The sequence below is a fragment of the Lissotriton helveticus genome, chromosome 9, assembly GCF_964261635.1.
Source record: "Lissotriton helveticus chromosome 9, aLisHel1.1, whole genome shotgun sequence".
Classification (NCBI taxonomy): Eukaryota; Metazoa; Chordata; class Amphibia; order Caudata; family Salamandridae; genus Lissotriton; species Lissotriton helveticus.
This window is the reverse complement of record NC_136070.1, coordinates 1,209,019,991-1,209,034,928: the sequence shown is the minus strand read 5'-3', so window position 1 is coordinate 1,209,034,928 and position 14,938 is coordinate 1,209,019,991. Positions and strand designations below refer to the sequence as shown.

Genomic DNA, 14,938 nt, shown 5'->3' with positions numbered 1-14,938 from the left:
TAAAATTCGAAGTTTCTGTCAAATTTGATATAAATCTCTTCAGCTTTTTTCTCTTTATCAGAGAGCACATTTTCCTATAGAATACAAATGGGAAATCAATTTTTAGACCCTGATGCCAACTCCCCCACTGAGTATATCCTTTTTCTTGGACCCTGCTATAGTTAGGTCAGCATTTCAGTAGGAAATGCCTTTTTTATTGCTACTAATGTTAGCACCGTTTGAGGAATCTTCACAAAACTTTCCAAAAAGGTTCTCACTTTTGAGTGGTTTGTGAATGGAAAGCTTAGAGGTAATCCGTCGATCAGAGGCTGAGATAAAGGGGGGTCCCAAAACACAAAAACCACATGCATTTTCCATAGACTTCTTTGAACAGTGCTACAGCAACAACTGCTGAACGGAATGGCACCAAATTTTGCAGGAAGCTAGATCTTGGTCCAGAAAGTGTGCTTTTTGTGTAAACCTGTTCAGTAGTTTTTGAGATACTAATGGACAAAACAATATTTGTATATCTGGTCGATTTAGAATAAGGTACTCTTGTGAGAGTCCCTCAAACCCAATTTCATAGTTCTAATTGGCCCCATGGGGGATTTTTTTCCCTTGGGCCAACCCGTTCCCATGGGGACAAGGATCCCATGGGAGCAAGCGCTCTGATTGGCTGCTTGCAACAGGAGAAAAAATGCTGCAGACAACCATTACTGGACTCGGGGACTGAGGGGCAGATTTACAAGTCCCTTGCGCCACCAGTACGTCACTTTTTGTGACGTACTGGTGGCGTATTTTAGTTCTCCATATTTACAAGGACAGGAAAAGCCACCCTGCGTGGCTTTTCATGTCCTTGTGAATTTGGCCCCTTTACACGCAGCACTTTGCGTGAAAGGGGCGTTCCATGGGTGTTGCTGTCGGTGTTCCCACGCAACACCCATGGAACAAGACACATTTCCAGATTTACGAAGAATCGTAAATCTGGAAATGCGCCTGAATGCTATGCCTCCCCAGGGGTGGCGTAGCAAGGCGCAATGAGGAGAAACGTTTTTATTTCTCCTCGTTTTTTCCTCTTTCAATGCATGCTGCATTCTACAGCACACATTGAAAGAGGAAAATGCCTGTAGTGATTGTTTTTGTGCAGGAAGGTGCCCCTTCCTGCACAAAAACAATCTCCCCATGACGCAGGTATCCTTGCACCATGGTGCAAGGGTGCCTGCGCCGCGCATGGCAGATGTTTGTGCGCCAGCGCATGGGAAAGCACAGGAATGCAACATATTATTGTAAATATGTTGTATTCCTGTGCTTTGGAAGTGCCACAGCAGAAACATGTTAACCACTAAGGGGGTATATTTGTTTTGAACCCCCAGTCCTCCTATTTTTTTGACCCTATCCAAGGGTACCACCGAATAAAGTTATTGGGCCCCTGAGATTGTTTAATTATTAACTATTTTGGGGTTTTGCACTCTGCCCGTCACTCACCTTTTTGCTCACTGGTATTCCCTACCTAAAACACTTCAGCTCCTCTCCACCTACACTTTTCTGGTGGGGAGTTGTAGCCCACATCTGGGACCTTGCAGTCCCAATGTGAGGAGGGAACCCAGTGATGAACCATGTCACCCTCAGGTAAGTGAGTGTTCTCGTCCTTAAAAAGGGTTTCTTTTTCTCCACCTGACGTCTTTTACACATCACCTTTGATATAAAGGGGAGGTATCTTTCTTATTATATTGTCTAACAAATCTCTTAATGTGACTTTGACTTCCCAAGAAATTGATGATATGGGCAGATGGATTCTTGTTAATCTTCTTATCGACAATGTACCACTTACTATGTTAAATGTATATGCTCCTACGCTTCCTGATCATAACTTTTGGCCCCTTATAGCCAAGAAATGTGTACAATATCAGAAGTCACTTTTTATTTTGGGGGGAGATTGTAATCAAATTATGGACCCCTTTTTAGATAGGTGCTCTTCTGTGCGATTTGTGTACTAACGATGGCATAAAAAATTCCCTTCAACAATTAATAATAGTGCCCTAGTGGATTCATGCAAATTAACAACCATACATCATGAGATTATACTTACCATTCATCCTCCCAAGGTACATTTTCACGATTAGACCACATTTTTCTTTCCAAATCTCTCTCTCATTAGATTATACAATCTCAGATCTTGCCTATTATAATTTCTGATGACACTATGGTTATTACTTACTTGGATTTGGTTCCTCCCTATTCTTTCTCTTGTAGATCGCGGTTTAATAATTCTCTTCTGCAAGATGCTCAATTTTCTAGCACCTTTATTTCCTTAGCTTCTGAAGTTTTTTCTTTTAATGATAATCCTAATAGTTCTCCTTCTTTACCTTGGTATACTTTTAAAGCGTCGGCAAGAGACTTTATTTTAAATTATGTTTCTCAGCTGAAAAAGAGTTGTGCTAAGGGGCGTAGTGCATTGGTCTCTTCCATTAAATCTTTAGAACATCAATATTTTTCTTCTAAATTACCTTTGGATCTTAACAAATTAGTACAAGCGAAATTAAAATGTAACTCTATTTCTACTAATGAAGCTATGTCTGTACTTCTTTCGAAAAGTGTGAGATGTTTCAGATGAAGGAATAAAGCAGGTAAACTATTGGCGAATTACCTCAAAATTAGGAAAGAGAGACAAAATATTGATTCTGTGCTGAATGCACAAGGAAATCCTCTTACTAATCACAATTATATCTTAGAGGAATTTGTTAATTTCTACAAATCTTTGTATACGCCTGAAGGGTCGGCTCAATCTTCCACTATTTCTGATTACCTAAGGCAAATTTCCCATCACTTTTCCCCTGATTTGGATTTTCTTTCCTTAGAGAAGGATCTTACTTTAGATGAAGTTTCTCAAGCACTAACTGCATTAAAATAGGGAAGACCCCAGGACCTGATGGTTTTACAGTCGAATTTTATCTCCACTTCTCTGTTCTTCTTCTTCTCTATCTATTCCGCTTGTTTAACTCTTTTGTTCGTTATTCACATACAGCTGGCACCTTCCAGGAGGCTATAGTATGTCTCATTCATAAAGATCCCAGTGACTGTAAAAAGTATAGACTTATCTCCTTGTTAAATTTAGACTATAAGATTTGTGCTAAGCTTCTTGCTCTTCGTGTAGAGTCCCTCCTCCCGTTTCTTATAGGGAAAGAACAATCTGGATTCATTAAGGGGAGGCTTCGATCAGAACATTCTCGCTTATTATTTAATGGTCTAAGTAGAACCTCTCTAATAAAATCCTCTCTTGTGGCTATCGCAATAGATGCAGAAAAAGAATTTGATAGGATTAGTTGGGACTTTATGCTTAGATCATTAACGTGGCATGGTTTTGGTCTACATTTATAGCCTTGATTTCTCTTTTATATCAAGCTCCTGGAGCAGTGGTCTTTGAAAATGGTAAAGTTTCTTCCTATTTTCCTCTATATAGAGGTGTGAGGCAGGGATGTCCGTTATCTCCTTTATTGTTTGTTTTGGCGCTTGAGCCCTTTCTTTCCCGGATTCGTCTTAACCCCTCCATTTCTCGCTTCATCTCTGGGATCATCACTTAAAGTTCGCTGCATATGCAGATGATATTCTCTTGTTTATTTCTTCTCCTGAGAGATCTTTACCTGCTCTTTTACAAGAACTTTCTTTATTTTCAGGGGTCTCTGGATATAAAATTCATAAAAGTAAAACAGAAATCCTTCCTCTCACTAAATACACCTTTAGTCAGCCTTTTCTCATTACTGGTTTTCAATGGTCTTCCTCTGCTAAAATTAAGGGGCAGATTTACAATAAGTGGCGCATCCCTGCATATCAGCAGGGTTGCGCCACTTATTGTGCGCCATGCCTTCACCACCATGGATGCGCCGCATTTACAATGTGGCGCACCATGGGGCAAAAATGGCACAGATGTGTCACGCATCTGCGCCGTAAAGGCGGCGCATTGCTGGAGTTGCATCACAAGCGCGACGCAGCTCCAGCAATGCTCTGTGGGGCCCTATCTGTCCAATGCTGCGTCAATCCTTATGTCTGCTTAGCAGGCGCAGGGTTTTGATGCAGCATGGGCCCCAAAGTGACTGAGTGAAATCTTGGAGATTTCACTCAGCCACTTTTAGGAGGCGTTCCTGCGTCGGAACGCCCCCCCCCCCCGCCCGCGCAGGAATGCCTCATTCTGGCGCAGGGCTTTACAATGTGAGCCATCTCCCAGATGCGTCACGTTGTAACCATGGCGCATCTTTTGCGCCGCCGTTGCGTCACAAAAGTGATGCAACGGCACATAAAAGAGGCGCAAGGGGCTTGTAAATCTGCCACTAAATATTTTGGTATCTGGGTTATGAACTCCATTTCAGAAACTCTGCGACTTAACTTCCAAGACCTAAAAACTAAAGTTAACAGTATTTTCTCTTCCTGGAATCCTATATTTTTATCCTTTTGGGTTTGTTTAGAAGCTATTAAAATGATGTTCTCTCTATCTTTTTATTTCTTCTTTCCATGTTACTAATTCATATCCCAAAGTCCCTTATTAAACGGTTTAATTCATTACTCCAAAAATGTATATGGAATATTAAGAAATCACAAATTGCTCTGACCACTTTTCAACGCCCTAAAACGGATGGGGGAGTTAATTTTCCAGACTTCTTTTCGTATCATAGAGCTTTTATTTTGTGGCAGGCGAGTCATTGGACTTCTGATGTGATTTCACCTTTTTTCTCCATTGTGGTTGGAACTTAAAATAAATTCTACTTCTGCCCTTTACTTTGAAATAAATCTTGTTCCTTTTTTCCTGTAAGTCATTTCTTCATTCTTCGGTCTTAAAGCATACAGTTTCACTAATTAGGTCCACGTTCCTTCCTATTCATTTATCTCCCTCATTATTTATTCAACTGTTGATATGGTATAATTCTTTATTCCTAATTAACAATAGACCTATGTTTTGGCCTGCTTGGAAAAATAAGGGTCAGTGTCCCAAGTCCTTCTATTCTCGCTTTAATTTATTGATGAATGTAATTTTAGACCAATATTTCTCTATTCAATCCTTTCCACCTCGGTTAGTCCCTTTCTCCTCTGAATTTACTAAGCTCCTCTATTCAGGACCTAAAGCGTCCATTATATATAAATAAATAACCTGATCCCACTAAAACAAAATCCGAGGTCGATGTACATGGGAAAGGGACTTAAGGGTATGCTGGGATGTTGCTTTTTGGGATAAAATATGAACACATATTTCAAAAGTTTCTAGATCTGCTAGTGTTACTCAGTACCTATTTTTCATTCATCAAAGATGTTACTTCACTCCCCTGAAGTCTTCTAAATTCTCCATTGATGGCTCTGCTAAATGTTGGTCGTGTGACTCCCTTCAGGCAGATTTTATGCATATGTTATTTCACTGCCCTATGACCCTTTCATTTTGGCACAGGGTTTGGTCCCAGATTCGACGAATATTTAATTTACAACCTCCATTCAATATTCTTTATTTACTTTTAGGTACTTTATCTCAGTCTATTTCTCTATTGTTTCCCGGGGATAAATTGTTAGACATTTTATTAGCACTTGCATTTTAGCAAATTGTTCTAAGTTGGAAATCATCAGACAAATTATCATACAAAATGTGGTGGGATTCTGTATGTTTACATCATAAATTGGATACTTCGTACATGATGCAATGTTTTCCCTCTCATAATGTCCCCAGGTTATGGCTACCTCTGACTCTTTTTCTCAATCAAATTAGTGGTACTGTGTCACACACTATTTCCACGCTTTTTGAGAATTTTTATCCTCTGTAATTATTTTAATCTCTGTCTCCTATAGCATTTGAATGTACTTTATATATATTAGATTGTTTTATACTTTTCTTCTTTGTTATGAAGTAGGTGATGACATATTTTTATGATGTTGTTTTTACTAATTTATATTCTATATTTCATGATTGTTCTTACCTTCTTCACTCTCCTCTCCTTACCCCGCCGCCCCCTTAAAATTATAAAAAGGCTGGTGATTTTTGGAAAAGATGATAAAAGTCTCACATTTTCTATATTTTGGTGTTGTGACTCTTTGCTGAAGTCAGTAAGTCTACTTGAGTGCAGCCAAGACCTGAGAGACCAACAGCACACTGCATGCCAGAAGACCATGCATGGCGTGGGGTTGGCTGCCCATGGGGGTATTCTTGCTGTGAGGGGTTGGCTGGAGACCAGGGTCTACCACTCACTTCCCACCACACACAGGCAAAGGCAATGTGCAGCAGAGGGTTGGCTTTACTTATGGTAATAAAATATTACTTTACGTTACAAAACACTAGAAATTCATTGAAAAAACAAAGTTTAAGTTGACATTATAGTTAGGTGAGCGCATGAGTTAAAGATACCTTAGTGCATATGTTATAGTTACCAGGGATAATTATAATTGGTGAATTTCAGTGTTTTTTGTTTAAAATTAGCCCTGGGCAGAGCTCGTGGAGTTTCACTCCGCAAAATTCAGTGGAAGTACCTAAAAACTGCAGAATTCCGCAGAGTTCTGTGAGCGGCGGAGTATTGTACCCTCCGCTCTAACACTCCTATCACATCACAATAACCATCAATCTGGTATAAATGGGCAAAACGCTCGTTTTTAAACTCTTTCAGGCTGTGAAGCTATCATGTAATGTGGAACTTCTATCTCAGTCAGTGAGCGTGGAAAGCCCCATCCTACTGCTCATGATAACATCAAACTTCTGTTCCCCGCGGCCCTTGTGAGCTCATGGCAGGGGAACGCAGCACCGTGGTGTCACAGTGCACTTCCTGCATAGAGAGGGGAAACTACTGTGCTCGGATCAGGGCTCGAGTCGGGGTACCACGCGAGTGGACGGCGTCCCCCCACTTATTTACCCGGGGGGACGCCGTCCCCCCTGCCAAACAGCTGGACTTCACTCTTTGGCCTCTCTGGGACGAGGAGCTCGGCACCTTTTGTGACGTCACTTCCTGTCGTGACATCACTTCCGGTGACAGCGTCCCCCCACTTCTTTTTTTCCGACTTGTGCCCTGGCTCGGATACTAATGTACTCACAGAGGCACTGGCATTGACTGCAGTCAAGACTCCGCAGGACACGAGCAGACTCTCTCTGGGCCCACACCATCAGTGCAGAGCTGAGTAGCTGGCCACAGCCAGTGCCAACGGGACTCCCCACATCGGGAGCCATCCCGGTTCACAAGGATGGAAGCATGCAGCAGTGACACACAGGAGCCCGGCTAGATGCGGCTGCAGAGACCCCTTGGCTCTGGCCCTCACGGTCACATAGCACCAGCGTTGCTAATGGCCAGTGTAAAGAAATAGCTGTAAAATAGGGACATGTCATATAGGCTTAAAAGCTAACCAACATGGCATCAGACAATTGATAGGCGGATATTGCGATAACTAGGGGCAGTGCTACCAGGAATCCTCTGATGTCTCCATGTTGGAACTGGAGAGAGGCAATGCTGGAGACAGGCAATGCTGCAGAAGTCCGGGTTCAGGAGGAAATGCACCGCTACACAGCTAATGTGACATATGCGAGCTCTAGAGTGACCAGGGGGCAGGTCCAAAACTCAAATGGAGACTTGCAGGGATTGTGTGTGGCCGGGTGAGACCAAAAAGACAAACATGTGATTAAAGGGAGAAGGGGATGATTAAAGGCAAAGCACAGGACACAGATCGCCGTGAGGAAGTGAGCTGAATCAATCGATCAGCCGACAGGGGCACGGGCAGCCAAGTGAGCTGAGGAGCAAAGTGAGCTTGAGAGTAGAGAACTTCAAGTTGGGGTGGGCGCCGGCCGGTAAATTTCCCTATGCTGCAGTAGCGGAGTTTTTGAGGAACTGAGAGGCAAAAATTCTGCAAAATCTGCCGACAGAGCGGAGTTAACCTCCCAGGCCAATTTAAAATGCTACTTTGTCTTTGAAGTTTTCACCTAACTGTAACATCACTTTATCTTTTTTTTTAGTTAATGTATAAATAGATAGAGAGGTAGACAGACAGATAGATAGAAAGATTGATAGATAGATAGATAGATAGATAGATAGAGAGAGAGAGAGAGAGAGAGAGAGAGAGAGAGATAGATAGATAGATAGATAGATAGAGAGAGAGTGAGAGAGAGAGAGAGATAGATAGATAGATAGATAGATAGATAGATAGATAGATAGATAGATAGATAGATAGATAGATAGATAGATGGATAGATAGATTAACACTCCTCCTCACTCTTGCAAGACAGATGAGCACTTCCAACTAACTATGGTGCAGGTGCCAGGTGTTTGAGTGCAAGTCTAATATCAAATTACGCAGAAGTTATCATCCAAGTTGAAGTAGGACAAAAACATCACTCCTGGTCCAGTTAAGATTTATTGTAGGGTTAACACATTTTGACTTGCTACGTTCATCAAAACCATTACAAGGTTCACGCCCTAGCACTTTAAATCGAGTGAACAGACTCTACAAATTGCATCCATTCCTCCTCAAAAGAAATCAGATGGCTGTACAATGTATTTCAAAGTAAATACATACCAAATGGGAAATTTTAAATTGATGGTATAATACACATTTAAACATTGATGTGGCAATGTTGGCATCAAATTACATTTACGAAGTACACTCACTGGGTTCATGGAGCGTAAACACCTATACAGTGATATACATGAAGATCAGTCATCTGGTAAGATAGCCATGGAGGTAGAAGATGTATTTGATGCGCTCAGTCTCAAATGCCTTACATTTATCAATTGTTAAAAAGTACAATTTCAATTGATATACATTTTTAACAAGTAGTTTTCTGACTTTATGTGACCAGAAATAGGTAAATAAAATTATTTGCAATTAGAATGATCTTGGTGTGCATAATACTTGCTAGACTAAATTTTGACTATTGGCCTCCTGAGCTGTCCTCAAATTGTCTCAGTGCGTAACAGTAAACATAAACAAAAGGCTATCTATCAGCAAGGTTACATATTTAGAACTAAGGGCCATATTATCAAGAACGGCGATAACATTATCGCCGATTTAGCGGCAGGAAACTGCCGATAAAGCGGTAATAAGGGGCTTGATAATCTGCCATTGATAATTTCAATAGAAGCCCAGGTTCTGGTGTGAAGGAAATCAAACCTAGGCTTCTATTGGAATTCTCAAGGGCATATTATCAAGCCCCTTATCGCCACTTTAGCTGCAGTTTCCTGCCGCTAAATCAACAACAATGTTATCGCCGTTCTTGATAATATGGCCCCATGACTTTTAAAAACATAGACCGCAGTATAATGAATTTATGTGCAACATATATAGAGGATACTCTGTCACAGACTGAAGGTTCGCCCACTTCACGTAGAGTCAGGCGGACCTTGATTATGTAGATGGCGTAGATTACTCTGTCTCCACCACATAACCCTCAAACAGCCCAACAGAGAAGGGGCTGTCAGAGGTTTGACTATGTGACAACCACCCAATGTGGAATGCGTGAACATATAAATGGTTTTCACTGTCCGTCATTGACAAGTGAAACCTGGCAGTAAGGAGCAATAAAACCTGAAAATACACCCCTCGCCATGGAAGGAAGGTGATGGGGGCATTGCTTTTTTGATTTTTTTAAACAAAATCCCACTTTGGCTTTTTAATATGGAATTGATTGATGATTGATAACCTACCTCTACTGATGAGGTGTGAGGCACAATGAACTTCTTCTTTCCTGCTTCAAACATGGGAGGAGTATCCACATTCATCTCCCAAAGAGACGGAGGAGTACCATTCGAGTCTATCTCGTTACCTGAGACCCAAAAACACAGGATTGTTATGTGCCATCCCAAATCAATCAAATCATATAAATATGAGATCAATGAATCAAAATATGTATTACTGACTAAGGCATAATCTCTTTGGGTAGAAATAGATGATGATGTACAAAAAACAAACTTTACTAGGAAAAAGGAAATACATATGTGCTCCGACAGTGGCAAATAGAACTTTGACACCCAAAATCTAAACAGGACCAAAATCATTAAGACAATTCATAGATGATTGTAATGATCTGAAATTGATGGAGAATTCTATGAATCGGGCCAGCGGGGCCCTACTGGTTAGTGTTGATGATAGTTGGGCTTGCCTAAGGCTTGTAGACATTGCAGTTCACCCTGTAGAATAGAAAATGTTCTGAATGTCTTAACAATGCAAATGTCTATCTATCTATCTATCTATCTATCTATCTATCTATCTATCTATCTATCTATCTATCTATCTATCTATCTATCTATCTATCTCTCTATCTATCTATCTATCTATCTATCTATCTATCTATCTATCGCCACTAGGTACTTATAGTTAGGTCAGTGTTTCCATAGGAAATGCCTTTTTTTGTTTTGCTTATAACTTTGGTGCAGTTTGATGAATCCTCACAAAACTTTCCGAAGAGGTTCTCTTTTTTACCCAGTTTGTGCATAGAGAATTTCGATGTGACCTGTCAAGCAGGGCACACATCCCCATGCATTTTCCTTAGACTTATTTGAACAACGCTACTCCAAAAACTGCTGAATGGAATCACCCCAAGTTTGGCAGGGAGCAAGACCTTGGTCCAGAAAGTGTGCTTTTTAGGTCTCGCGCCTGCGATGCATATGGCGAAGCCATATGCCATCGCGCAGGCGCGATACTATTGCTGGCGGGTCTACTTCCCAGGAGACAGGAGATGTCACGCGCACGCTGTGGAAAGCGATCGGCGCCGGCCGCGCGCGCGCGTTTCCCAATCTCCTGTCTCTCTGGGAAGCGCCGTGGCAGGCAGCTGAAGCGCGAGCCGCCTCAGGAGGGGGTCTGCGCGCGGCCGCCTCAGTAGGGGGGTCTGCGCGCGGCCTCGTTACACTCCCTTTCACTTGTGTGCACTGAAAGTGAAGCGAGGTGCGTTTAGCCCGCAGGTAACGTCAGCAGCCGCGAGACCTCCAGCAACAAGTCTGCGGGGATTAACGAAGCCTCTCGGTCATTAGCGCCGGGTAAAAATATGCCTCCCCGGGAGGAAATCATGGCCGGGACTGCTCCAACATTTCACAATGAGCTTTGGCGGGTCCGAGATAGCTTGATAAATCATGGCCGGGACTCCTCACACATTTCACAATGAGCTCCCCAAGCAGCGCAGGGCTCCGTCGTGTCGTTTCGGGAAGCCAAGGGTGTGAACAAGAACGAGATCTGGGAATGCATATTGCAACTGCTTGACTTGCTCACTGATTCTGTGGTGGGTCAAACTATATTCCAGAATCTCTTCTAATAGGATGGAGTCCTCATAATGCATTGTCTGGTCCTATGTACTCACAGTCCTGCATGCAGTGAGACCTATGCACCCATGAGTCCCAGACCCTTTGCTTTTCATCCCTGAGCACACCGCCATGCACATTCAGGCACTCGGGACTCAAACATACAAGCATGCAGACAACAAACCTACATCAACACACATACATCAACACACACCAGATTTGCTCACTTTATTGTATTGGGTGCAAAAGTTTTCTAAAGGCTTTGAAATCCTGCAGGCAGCAGCTATCTTCAAACACTACATAGCACCTAAGTAATATAATGTTGGTATGAGAATTACTGCAGCTTTGGGGTACACAGTTGTGGGAAAAATCCATGGATGTAATTAAATGCGAGGCTATTTCAGTGCGGTGCACTAAAGTAGTTATGTATTGTTGCATGTTCAATTCCTTATTAGTTATGCAAATGTTAATAATTTCCTGGCCGTACTTGGTTTGTGAGGGCGCGCCTGTGTATGTTATTGAGGGTTGACGTCAGTTTTCTTCGTGTAACTGTGCAGTTCTTCGATACTGATTTTGCACCCCTTGTGTTCTGTGAGGAGGTACTTTATTCCCATCGCTGCACTGTGCTTCAGCGTGCATTAGTTGCCCCCTTGACTTGTCCTCATTATTTCTTTGTTGGTGTTCTAGTCCTTTGGAGGAGGGAAGAATGGCTTCAGCAGGGGGTGGAGTGGCATGTTCTGCCTCTGAGCAAGGCATCGTTTACTTCCTTCTTCACAGCCTCCTTGACGCTGTCGGGAAGAGCTTTTTTTAGGTGACGCTTCCTGAAGGATTGAAGCACTGTATACTGTACTGCTTTTCTTTTCTTTCCGAGCACAGTGCTGGTTCTTGGGGCATGTTTTTTTCATTGTTATATTGTGCATTTATATCTTCTCACTCCTGCTCCTCTTCTCCTGTGCATTTCTCCTATTCTACTTTCCTTCCACGTGGGAGATCCTTGAGTGCTTAATTTAGGTCTCGAGTGCAGCCAGACCGTTTCATCCATTGGTCTGTTATGTTAATGCTTGCATTTTCCTTACACCCACTACAGCATGAGACAACTGGGCAGCCCACTGCAGCCATTGCTAACTTTACTGTGATTGACCCCTTCACAGAGGGCACATCTGCCCACAAAGTAGTTCCTTTCAGTGCTGTGGAGTACTATTGCACTAAGTGCTTGTAGAGACAAAAATAATATTATACACCTCAGCCATTTTTTCTTACATTGACGAGGCTCCAGCAGCTTCCCAGTAACAGTTTTGAAAATAAAATACGCATTGACAGACCTATCCGCTTTGCCAACGCTTGTTTTAGGTCTCGTCTAGAGACCACTTTGCCTCGCCGCTTCTTGTTTTCTAGAAAATTCGTAATAAATATATACATAAATACAAATACTTTAGGTCAACTGTCTTTAACAGTTGGTCCGTTCAGGTGTTAGTCACAATTTCCTTCCCCCCACCATAGCATACAGCATGAGGCAGTGAGTCAGGCCACATCATCCACTGACTGTCCAGCACTGCGAGGGACGGCATTTTGCCTGATTACTTGTGCTCGGCCACCTGACAAGGAGTGCATTTCAGCGTCGGGGCTGGTGTACCTCTGCTGCTGGGCCACTCCTTTAGTTATATATATTTTTTATTCTTATTCAAGTGGGGGGCTTTTCACATTGGGAATAACAGTTACAACTAATTGTATGCATGCTAAGACCTGAGGTTTTGGCTTCCTTGGCAATGCTTGTGATTATTTATTTAGTCAACTACTAGACAGTGCAAAAACTTAGAGTGGGCTTAGAACAGGACCCTTGGTTAACATTGGATGGCATTATTGTCACTCATTTGCTTTCTTGTTATTTGATGGCTTGCTTTCCCATTCCTCTGTTTATCCCTCCTTTGGAGCATAGCCTTTTTGTGACCCTTATGGTTGGTTGACTTGTATTCTTCCCCTGCTCACATTTAGGGAACTACATTTTAGGGCTCGTCCTATTAATCGCGCAAGCGAAAATAGGACGAGAGTATTGAGGGCAAAACAAGCTCTGAAACCACCAGGCGGATTACATCGAGTGCATGTGCTCGTGAACGCGCTTACCATTTGCTCCCGAGCCGCCTGCCTCCGAGAGCTTCACTTCAAAGGGATCCACTCCCCCGCCTTTGCACTTTTCACGGCTGCCAGGCCGTGTCTCGCATTTCTCTCCCCCCCCCCCCCTACAACATTCTTTATCTACTCCGCATATGCTTTACCTTCCCTCGCTCGCTCCCCCCCAGGCTCTTTTATCTACTTGTTCCTATTGCTGTCACAACATGCTTTTCTGCAACATTCAGCATGTGATTTGCGCTTTCACTTTCCAAACAGCCGGTCACTTCCGTCACATGTTTTTTTAACTAACTCATTTTATCTTTCTCCCACTCCTTCCGAGATGTTGTTTATTTATTTATTTTTAATTAAAAAAGTGCCAGATCTGCTAATAATTACAGATGTTGAGCCATCGCCAAGGCTCGAACACTGGTCCCCAGCTCCACAGTTCTCTCTTCTCTCTCCATGCTTGTTCTTTTTAAATTCAGTTGGGAGCACTTCACTTCACTTCCCATGCTCGCTAACACAGCAACACTGTCCTGTCCTTACTACATAGTGCCTTTGTAATGATGAGTGTGGGGGAGTCTCATGCTCCTTACAGTTGAATGAGGCATGCCTTTTGCCTTCCTATGCCTTGTTATGCTCCTCCCGCACTTTTCTTATTTGTTTATTTTACCTACGGCAGTGCTAACACTGCAGCAGAGCGCATGCACACACTACTTAAAAGACACATTAAACATAGATTGTGGAGGTGCTAAGTGGAGTCGCCCACTCAACAGATATGCTCAGGTCAGTTAAATTGTTGTAAGTTTCCAGCAGCTGAAACGTAGAGTGACCTCACAAACAGGCAGCTTCAGAACTTCCACTGTAAAATGCGGCTGCGCTTGAATTACTTGTTTATTTTTCTTTACTTTCTCAGGCTTTTTTAATTAAATATCGTCAGAAGGAAAAGAAGCTGGCATTAGCCCCAGTGTGGTGTGAATGTCCTTTCTTATATTAAAGATGCTGCTGGCCACCTGTCTCGGGTCCCACGGGCAGAACTGGGAGGGAAGGTGCCGCAGCTCTCATACCCAAGTGTGCTCCGAAGTGCGTGAACAGAGCTGCTGGGAGACAGGAACACACTGACAGAGCGAGGAAGTGGCCTGATGTAAAATGAAGTGCTTGGCCAGCAGATTTCAAGGAACTCAGACGAGAAAGTACATTCTTTCTGTACTTCCTATTTGGCTTTCAAGAAGCTACACGAGAGCCGGTTAAAGGTTGCCCAGAATGCCAAGGGTCCCGGAATTGACACAGTACAGTCTTCAATCTCGGACATCCCTGGTCTAACGCCCCAAACACCCCACATAGCACCCATAGCCTCCTAAAAGCCACCTGTTTGTTGCAGAATAGCTGTACGCAGGGCCATAGACTGCAGATGGTACTTGGCTCTCCGAGCTCTGCCCTCTGTTAGACTCGTTTTTTTGTGCCTTTCTGCCCCCTGTTTGGTTTTTGTGCCCATCTGCCCTCTGTTAGACTAGTTTTTCCCTTTTTTTTCTGCCCTTCTGTCCCCTGTTAGACTCGTTTTTTTGGGCCCTTTTGCCCTCTGGTAGACTCGTTTTTCCCTTGTTTTTCTGCCC

At 42.9% G+C, this 14,938-nt stretch overlaps 1 protein-coding gene across 3 annotated transcripts in view; it reads right to left on the bottom strand.

Moving 5' to 3' along the window:
• LOC144782352 (protein SSUH2 homolog) overlaps nucleotides 1-14,938 on the bottom strand; it is a 274,648-nt gene that overhangs the window by 184,273 nt on the left and 75,437 nt on the right. For all 3 annotated transcript variants that reach the window (XM_078661670.1, XM_078661668.1, XM_078661669.1), the window contains exon 6: nucleotides 9,630-9,748. In XM_078661670.1, the coding sequence (XP_078517796.1) occupies nucleotides 9,630-9,748 (119 nt within the window). The remainder of the gene's footprint in view (nucleotides 1-9,629; nucleotides 9,749-14,938) is intronic.